Consider the following 10,146-nt stretch of genomic DNA (forward strand, 5'->3'; position numbering starts at 1 on the left):
TACAGATGTAGATTGTAAACACAAAATATAAATCAACCAATAAATTATGATGAATTATTATAGGCTTAGATACACAGCAGGACATAAAGTAAGTGAGCTCAACCTTTATCTCTGTTTGTTATTGTTTTTAATCTGTTGTCTTGCGTTTTAATGTGTTGTCAAATTTTAATTGTCATTGTATTTTAATAAATTTTAATCTATCTATCTATCTATCTATCTATCTATCAAAACATCATAACTCAGATCTAGTACATTATTCACAAACTGGCCACTGTAGTCAAGGAATACTTTTACTTTTGGTACTAAACATATTTTCATGTTAATACTTTTGTACTTTTATTTAATTGAAATAAAAACATTTACACTGTAGTATTGTTCCTTTTAATAAAATAAAATAGCGAAATACTTCCACCACTGGCCATATTAAACCTGCAAGGAAATAAGAAACCTGTATCAGAATCACTGGAAAAACATTCCCTCAATAAATTATTAGCAATAAATCATTCAGGTATTCTTTTTAAAGGTATCACACAGAGTTCAAAATGGTCTTAATTGTTTAAGTTAAAGGCCATAATCAATTAGGAATTCATAATGTTGAGGTCATGCAATTCTCGTTCCACCAAAAAGTGGTGTCAATGATCATTTTCAAAGTAGCAAAGGTGGAAAGTTTGGTCAAAATACTTACTTGTCTCGAGGAGCTGAAAATGATTTTGCTGCTTGGAAGGTAAGCGTGTGGATATTCTGCATAATCCTGACTGAAGCTGCACAGGTGTGACAAGTAAAACGCAGCCCAAGAATTTCTCTCATCCTTATGGGAGCCACTTCAAATGGGCCATCGGACTGACGCTCCACCTACTAATGAGTCTAACCAACCCTGTGTCAGAGCGGGCAGACTTGGAACTTGATTTGACTTTTAAATTATATTTATATAGAAGTTGTGTGTTTAGTTATGACGCATTTTAAAAAATCATGTTAAAACATTCATAATCCCTCTAAGATGAGACAGAGACAGTCTTTATTTGATAATAGTTTGAATATTTCAAAGTGTTGTTGACTTTAAAATCATTTAAATTAGCGGTATACACACAGGAGCATTAAATATGATCATTGTAATGCTATGAAGTAAACAGCGCAAAACTATTACATCTACAGAATTAAACAAATGTGAAATAATCAAAGTCACCTTACCCCTGTAAAATTCAAACAAGACATAAACTATCACTGCCACTATCAGACATAAACACTGATTTATTTATGTGGACGTTACATGTGTAACAGCACAATCACAGAAAAGTGCTCCCTTATTAAACCTAGCAAATCATGTTTAACCCGATATATTTGCATCCTCATTCATCCTTCTCAGCTCCCCAGCTAACCTTTCACCCACATTAAGGTGTGTCTATAGAAAACTTAAACAAAGCATGAATGACCAAACGACATGACAGATTACTCTGAGCAAAGACTGCACGCAAACCAACAGAAGCATCTTTGTCTCCCTCTCAGGCGGACCTATACAGAACAATCTCTGCATCGCACAAACAGATAACAGGTGACAGGAAGATGGATGAACCTGAGTGAAATGGACTTATTTCTGCAAACACTTCTGAACATTTGAGTTGGAGTCGATTACTCTGACAGAGCTGAAAAACTTAAGAACCCTAAAATAACACTAAAAAAAAGGTGATCAAAACTGTTGTATATCCATAGTTACTGTTTGTGGAATGATTTAAATGCAGATGGCTGCACAATCCTTTATCCTTAAATTGAGCAGCGCTGTTCTGCGGCCACCTCTGCACAGCCTACAGCAGGAATGGGACAGCACCTCATATTCGCATGGACACACCAGTCCTTATTCACCGTAAAGCACTCAACTCCTCTCCTTCTCTCCCCAGAGTCCTCTGCTCTGTCAAATCAGCAAATGGAAAAAGAGCCTCCTGGTTAAATGATGCTCTCTAAGCCAAGTTTTAGTGAAACAAAGGATATTACTCTTCCTGATGCTGCACAGATGTCATTCAGTTTATATTCCAATGCCTATATAATGGGCGGCAGGATGTTAGTTTGACCGGTGCTCATTCTTCTTCATGTTTACTTTTGAAAACCTCCACCTGGCTAGCTAGCAGAAGTAACAGGAGGAGAGTTTACAGACTGAGGAGTTGATTTCCTCATCCCGATGAGTGACTGGCAGCCACACGCCACCACCATCCAACACCAACCACAAAAAGCTTCACCAACACTTGCAGGGTAGACGTAAGAGCCTAAGTTTAGCACACATTTAGCAAAGCTTGCAGAGAGGTGACTGGAGACGTCTGTGCCCACGTCATTTCCTTTCTTAGCAAAGCATAAGATGAGAAAAACAATGGAACTACAGCCAGCAAACGTTAGCTTAGCATAAAGACTGGAAACGGGAAAACCTGTTAACCTGGCTCTGTCTCCTACCTACCTCTAAAGCTAACTAACTAATGTTACATCAAGTTTTAAAAAAGTACAAAACCTAAAGCATAAAAATAGGTTCATGTGTGCGACTATTTTTATTTATAGCCAACCACAGCTGTTTCTCCCCATTTCCTGTCTTCATGCTAAGGTAATGGCAGCATGGGTTAAATTTAGCTTTACTAAAATTGACACACCACCTTGGGGAATTTCACCCCCAGGAAATCTTTAGGAGGGTATACTCTACAAGGGATAAGGCCACACAGGCTCAAAATCACTTGGCCAAACAAACAGCAATTTTATTAATACTATATTATATTTTACTGTTACCTGCCATTTTTTAAAAAAAGTATTGTTAATAAAAAGTTTGTCTCTGGCAAAGTGTTTTTGAGCCTGTGTGGTCTCTCTGCTTGTAGAGTTTACCCTCTTTAAGATTCCCTGGGGGTGAAATTACCTTAGGTAGTGCTGATGATTTTAGTGATTTTAGTAAAACTAAATTTAACCCTTGCTGCCTTGCCACACTAAGCTTACTAGCTACTGGTTCTGTAGGGAGATCATATAGCGTAACAAAAAAAAAATCCCAAAATGTCTGAATGTTACAGTAACACTAAGAGGTTATTTTAACCATCTTGAAAGCTTTTAACAGAACACAGCATTCCTTTATGCCAAGTTATTGAATGAATATTAGTGTACTAGTGTGCATGTGTGATTAAAGGACATCCTCATTGATGTTTTCACATCGAGTACCACTTATAAAGGTCATGAACTACATTGAATTCCTTGTCTCTTGACATGTGTTTGCAGGCGAGGCAGACAGGTTGAATAAATTCATTGCCGATTGACAGGAGATGAGGCGTGACTGTGTAGAACTTCCTCCACTCAAAGTAACGCCTGTACGCCTCGTCCTTCATGTTGAGCAGAAACGCTGCCAGCGACTTTGCATCAGGAAAATCATTTATGTGAATGAAGGCGTCAGGGGGCAGGAACTGCTCATAGTTTTCTCTTGGCGGACCCAAAACTACAGGGACCGTCCCTGCCACGAGGGGCCCGTTAACCTTCTCTGTGATGTAGTCTCTGTGGATCGAGTTCTCAAATGAAAGGTAAAATTTACAGCTAGCAATGGTTGAATAATATTCAGCATAACTCAAACGTTTCCCTGTATAGGCTGTACCAAAGACGTGGATCTTAATGTGTTTGGACAGTTCGTGATAATATCTTTCTCTCAAAGCTGTTCCAGTGGAGTGGTCTTTGTTGCTGACGATCCAGCACACCAGTTTGTCTTTCTTGGGCAGAGCAAAGTCATCTTTCAGTTCTGTCTTCCTGATAGTGAGCTCGTTCCTCACCGTGATGTCAGCATCTCTTCTGTAGCTCAGCGTTAAGTTGAACAGGTTGGCCAGACTCGGTTTCTTCACTGTGTTTGTTGGGGATTCCACATTGAACCAAATCCACTTCTGAAAAGCTGGACGTGGCCCCTGCGGCATGTTACGTAAATTCCAGTCTATGTTTTTATGGAAGAAAATAACTCCCTGTGCTTTGCTGTAGAGCGATCTGTCAGCTGTCAGAATACAGCTATCAATGTTGAAGTAGATAGAGCAAGCTTTAAGATCAAACTTCCCTCCAAGAGGCCAGAACCACAGCAGGACTATGGGCTTTGCATTTGGATCCATGCCTTCATAATACTCCTCAGATGTAGGTGGGCAAACAGGAGATGAAGTCTCAAAATACAGAAAGAATGCGAGAACAGCGCAAATGAGGCCAAGTGCAGCCATAATCGTTAAGTATAGTGTTTTCTTGGGAGCTGGTGTCATTATCTGTGGAAGCAGAAAAATAATTATCACTTTGATAACTACACTGCACTTGGTTGCAGAAGTAAAGTGCCATTCATTTCTCCTGTAGTCAATGTTTCATGACTCACAGTTGGAGCAACTCTACAGCTTGGACAGGCAATAAACTCTTCTTGTTAGAAAGAGAAAGAGTTTATGAGTTTATTTCAGAGGAATTCAGCAACCCTGGCAACATTTTTTTTAATGTCAGCAAAACATAAGCATGAGAAGTTTCAGTTGGTTGCAATCTTTAATCTTACCACTAGATGCCACTAAAACCTGAACACTACACCTTTTAAGAAATACATTAAATAGAGTTATTGTAAGTAACTTGTGGAACAGCAGCCATAACTTGTAAAGAAATTGCAATTTCTCTCATTTAAAAAAACCAAGATGTCAATATTCTCATTCAGTAAAGCTTATCAAAGTTCATTCTGTTCTCACCTTTACACAGAGTATACTGGTCCTATGTCTCCTTCTGGTTGTCGGTAGACCAACTGTGGTAGGCGTTTGACACACTTGAATACTGAGATATATGACCTCCTGAGTCCAACGAGAGAAACCAGTTTTATTTGCTTAGTGTTGACAATGCCTAGAAACGTTCTCACATGTTCCTGTAGACTGCCATTATGATCATCCCCTCCGTCATTCAGTATGATTATGGTCAAGGTGCTCCTTGACAGACAAACAGATAACATTGATAACACAGTTCACAAAATGACTATCTTGTGAAATTGTGCACTTTAAACATGAAAAACTGATGGTCAACAAAGCAGCGATGTGCACCTGCAGAGGCCACTCAACTTTGTTAGACAAATGAAGGGGCCCCATGGAAAGCATGTTTACATATTATGGGCACGTGCAATTTGTAGTTCAAGGTGGAAGTCCAGGGCACTTCTTTGCCAGCTATTGTGAGAAAACTTTTTCTATGACTTGTAGACAATTCAAGAGCAATGACTTGGGGGACACGGTGACTCCACACAGACCAAATAATAGATAGTCTTGTATGGATAAACCAAACCAACCCTACCTTAAAATACACAATGGTGAGCACACACCCTCTGAGACATGCTTTTGGAGTGGCTGCAGAAAATGTTGTTGATGCCAAATAAGATCTATAACCAATACCAATACAGCATTATATATATATATATATATATATATATATATATATATATATATATATATATATATATATATATATATATATATATATATATAGAGTAAATCCTAATCTCTGATTGGCTGATCCTGCTTCAGAGCACATGTGATTTATCATGTGATCCCCTGAGAGCAGCTCTAACAGTAAAGGTCACTTTTTCAACATGCTGTTAGTTAGAGCAAGTCTGATAAATGTGTCTTATTGTTTACACACACCAAAGAGCCCTTCGAGGACTTACAGTAATCGTAGCGTCTTTTCTCCGTATGGAGACACTGGATCTTAAATAAAGCTTTCCACTGTCAGCATGCATTTCCCAGCCCTGTCTAAGAAAAGATACAAATTCAATAATTCCACGTATGGTAGGTTAGTCTCATCCTGAAATAAAATCAAAGCATTTGTGTGTGTGTGTGTGTGTGTGTGTGTGTGTGTGTGTGTGTGTGTGTGTGTGTGTGTGTGTGTGTGTGTGTGTGTGTGTGTGCATGTGGAGGGTTTTAAGAGATCAATGATCAGTCAACTTAATACAGAGTAAAAACGGCTACCGCAGTACACACTATAATCGAGCTGTGTGTTTCAGGGCTGTGTTTACATTTGGACTTCATGTTTTCAGCACCAGGATTATTAAAGTGGGCCACGACTAAGACGAAGATGATGACAGATGTAAGAGGTGTAAGAGGTGATTTTATGTTAGGCCATTTCATCACAGGGACATATGGACATAAAGCAACAATAAACTAGTCAGGGTATCCTATAGAAAGCTTAAGTGACACTGAAACACCAGAACCAGAAGTCCAGTATGCGAAGTACTTTCCTAAAACACAACTGGGCACTGCTAACATGGCATGTCCAACCTGTTCTCATCCCAAGTCATATATTGCAGCTTTGTAAGTGGACTTCCCCGTCTACATATTATGCTCCCTGTATCTGCTCTTTACATTTCATTGCTACTGTGATGCAAACAAATGCACATGGTGGGATTACGCTGCACGTGTTTATGTTTGGGCAACAACAGAACATGGCAGATACATCAGAAAATACACGTACTGGGATGGGTGGTTAGGATTAGCAAAATGAGGCACACAGTAAGGTGAAAAAGCATCACATTTGGACAGGAAGCAAACACCAGACTCCCACATTAAAGTCTGGGTTGTTTTGGACTCATCCACCCAACAGGTTCCCTCTTGCTCCTTATGTTATGTCGTAACTGGTAACTGATGCCATCCTGCTGGGTATCATGCGGACACAAAAGGTTCTGTCTGGCCACGTTCTCAAGTGACGCTGCCTGTCTGTGTATCGTGCTGACGCTGCAGGTGCCCTCCAGTCGTCCGGTCTGCCAGCATATAATAAGACCATGCTGGGTCTGCCGGCTGTGTTTTCAGCTGATGATGTTCAGAGGCCTATCATGCCTTTCTGTTTATCTTACACCAAAGACACTGCAAAAGCTGTGTATTTGGTGACTTCGGAATGAGAACAGGCTGGAAATATCACCAGACTTTTATATTTCTGTTTTTGATAGCCTTTACAAACATTTCTCACAAGCCCAATGCCGACCTAGACATTTTTTCTTGATAGATTACAGCAAAAAGTAGCAAAGATGAAGATGTAAGATTTATTTTTGTCTTAAACTATTGTTTTTTTTAATTAATAAAAAATTAAATTCCAATAGCAAGCATTGTAGTGGATACTCATTTATCTAGATGGATAATAAACCCCAGGAACATGTTTGACTTTGCCAAAAAACTAGATTAGAAATTGCACTGAGTTACTTCTGGCCAGCCTGGATGTGGCATCAGGACATTGGCTGTCTGTCACGTTTCTGGAATATTTGGTTACGTTTGCATGTTTTATAGCAGCGGCTTTGGGAGAAAGTCGCTGTTCATTTCACCAACAGACTTTTATTAGTCTGGAATAAGATGCAGCCTTTGGCCCATTGCCTGACCCGTACAGAAGCTTCTAATCAATGGCAGACTTGATGACACACTGAATTTCTCTCTCTCCCCCTTTACTGCCTTTCAAACAAACATACATTCACCTCCTCAGTCTCCAGCATCTCAGCCCCGATTTTTTTTTTTAACCCAAAACAGCAGAGTTTTGAGTTTTTTTGAGGTTTTTTAATGTTGGCAGTGTGGTAGGGCTGTAACCTTGCTGTCCTGAACACTGCAGTGCGTTAAAAATAAAAGTGCTTAATGTCAGGTCCTCTGTCCCCCTAATGATTTCATTGATGATAACAGCTCCAGATGGCTGGTTGTGTATTGGCCAGACAGGAACCTCCATGCTAAAACTAGAATATGTGAATAAAACAGTGCAGAGCTACTTTTGGAGTGTATCTTAATTTCTGTGTGTTGGTGTGGGCGAGGATTCCCACATGCACTAAGGTTTAGGTTGCTGTGGGTTAAAAGTTCAAAATAAATGGCAAATTTCAACATGCTTTCCACATTGTTTTCCATCATTTGAGGTTTGACTGTTGCTCTTTTCGTCATGTCACCCAGTGTAGCCAGAAGGGAACTGCTGAACTAACAGCAGAGGCTTACAATTCTCATACTCAGAGAAAAATCATCGTATGCTAGTCCTAAGCAGGAGAACAAATAGGGGAAATGTTTAGTATTCCATTTGAATTTTAAGCTGAACAATGATTTTTTCTAAGCCTAACCATGTGCTTTTGTTACCTAAACCTAAGGAAATAAACCTAAAAATGATGTGTTTCACCTTCATTTAAAGTTTATTTTGAAAAAGACCGTATGCATGTTACAAGCAGAGACTGTGCATTTCCTGTGAAAATTAAAATGTATTGTGAAAAGACACAAAGCGTATAACAAAAGTAAACTGGCCGTCCCTGAGCATCCAAGACAGACACGGCCGAATACTAGTGCATCCTATTTGGACATTTAGGTCCACTGAAAAAGCAGCCATATTTGAGGACTTTGAATGAGAACGTGTTGCCTCATCGTCTGCAATTGTATTGTTTATCTTGATGAATGAACCAGTAGCATCCACATTATTGTGGTGGATGGAGATGTGCATTATTTTGCGTTTTCTTTTGCAGATAAAATCCATGCTACATTTGGATGAAAACCTGGCTAACATTTGCAGACCAAAAAAGCTAGCCATTCATTTTTACACTCTGGCTTTTGAGGGGGAAAAAGTGTTAATTATTGAACTTTGTTTTATTGAATTTTGTTACCTTTGGACAGAGCCAGGCTCGCTGTTTAATATTGGAAAATTATTTGATCTGCTAGGATATTATGAAGAAGTAATAGTGAGTGAGTGAGTAGTAGTGAGGAAAACTATTAAATATTTAAGTTTCATTCTTTTATAGCATAAAGTTTACTCATTTTATTATTCTCTACTTATTATTATTGTCTATTATTGCCCACTAGTCATAAACACAGAAAGGAAGTACAGTATGTTGTTGTGCTGAAGTCTGCTGTGTAAATAAATGAGCAGACGGCAAAGCAACATGGCTGTTTAACTGCTGTCATTCCCATTTCCGTTCAACACATATGGCTTTTTCCCATTCATCCTTCAGATTTGGTTATTAATAGAAATTAGTGAGGATGAACAAAAGACCAATATGCTCTACAGATTGTACTAAAGCAGTATTGATCTTCCAATCTAATTCTCAGCAAGAGCGTGTATAAGTTTATTTCTCGAAATGTCAACTTTTTCCTTAAAAGCTATCATGCAAAAAGGTACACGGTGAAGAAAAAGAGGGCAGAATCGAAACATGTCACATTCAATTCATCAGAGACAACTCCCAAATGTTCCTTTTTTCTTACCCTTCACTCAGTGGATTATTTTTGATAAATTACCGGCAGTGTGTGTGTCTTTGACTGTGACTGGATCACAGGGGCGGGCATCTTTGTCACAGGTCAGGAGAAACAGGTTTGGAACCAAACGCAGAGGCAACAGAGGAGGCAGCAGGAGGAGTTCAGTGGTTTCATTAGAACAGGGCTGACCAGAGGGAGTGCCGAGGCAGGCAAGTAACAAGATTATCCAAATGCCAAGAACACAAAACACTTGAAGAAAACTAAACTAGCACCAAAAGCTGGAAAGCTCAAAACAGATGACTCAGAGCTCAAAACTCAAAAAAACAAACTTAAGACTGAGAAATGCAACTCACTGGGAAAACACGGAAAATGAACTGACAAAGAACAGAAGAACTGGGCTGGTGTACATAGGGAATGAATGATTGGAAGTACAAACAGGTGAGCAGGAGGTGAGGTGAAAAGTCGTTAGGGAAAGGTGAAGCAATCAGGGCGGGGTAAAACAATCACTAAAGCAGGAAGACACACAGACAGTCAGTAAACCAGCGATGACGCGTGTAGTGAAACTACAAAATAAAACAGAGAACGACCCGAACGTAAACTCAAAATCAACTTTAAATGGTCATATTTTGTATTTAGTTTAACTCTTTGAAACCTGGGCTTTCAAAAATGGAAGAAGGCAATAATCAAAATGGGGAACGTTTTTCCCACAACACAACACACTCACTCATATTCTCATTTTAACACTGTAAAACAGCTTGAGTGAATTGCAGTACATGGCCATAAAAACCGAGAAAGTACAACAGAGAGGTGGAAACAGAGATAAAATTCTTCTTTAAAGTGAGACCTATTGGATACATCACCGTGACACTCTCATTCCTACTGGGTTGATTGAGGGGATTTTATTCGCATGTTTTTTAAGATACAGTTACTTTTTTAAATTAGTGTAAAAAACAATTCAATTTTTATT

General features: G+C 39.0%; 1 protein-coding gene across 1 annotated transcript; it reads right to left on the reverse strand.

Annotated features, from left to right (window-relative positions):
- Window positions 1-3,164: 3,164 nt before the first annotated feature.
- On the reverse strand, window positions 3,165-4,238 carry LOC121965136 (4-galactosyl-N-acetylglucosaminide 3-alpha-L-fucosyltransferase 9-like). The gene has a single exon (XM_042515298.1). The coding sequence runs from the start codon at window positions 4,236-4,238 to the stop codon at window positions 3,165-3,167; it is 1,074 nt and encodes a 357-aa protein (XP_042371232.1).
- Window positions 4,239-10,146: the final 5,908 nt, after the last annotated feature.

The sequence above is a fragment of the Plectropomus leopardus genome, unplaced genomic scaffold, assembly GCF_008729295.1.
Source record: "Plectropomus leopardus isolate mb unplaced genomic scaffold, YSFRI_Pleo_2.0 unplaced_scaffold1875, whole genome shotgun sequence".
NCBI classification, from domain to species: domain Eukaryota; kingdom Metazoa; phylum Chordata; class Actinopteri; order Perciformes; family Serranidae; genus Plectropomus; species Plectropomus leopardus.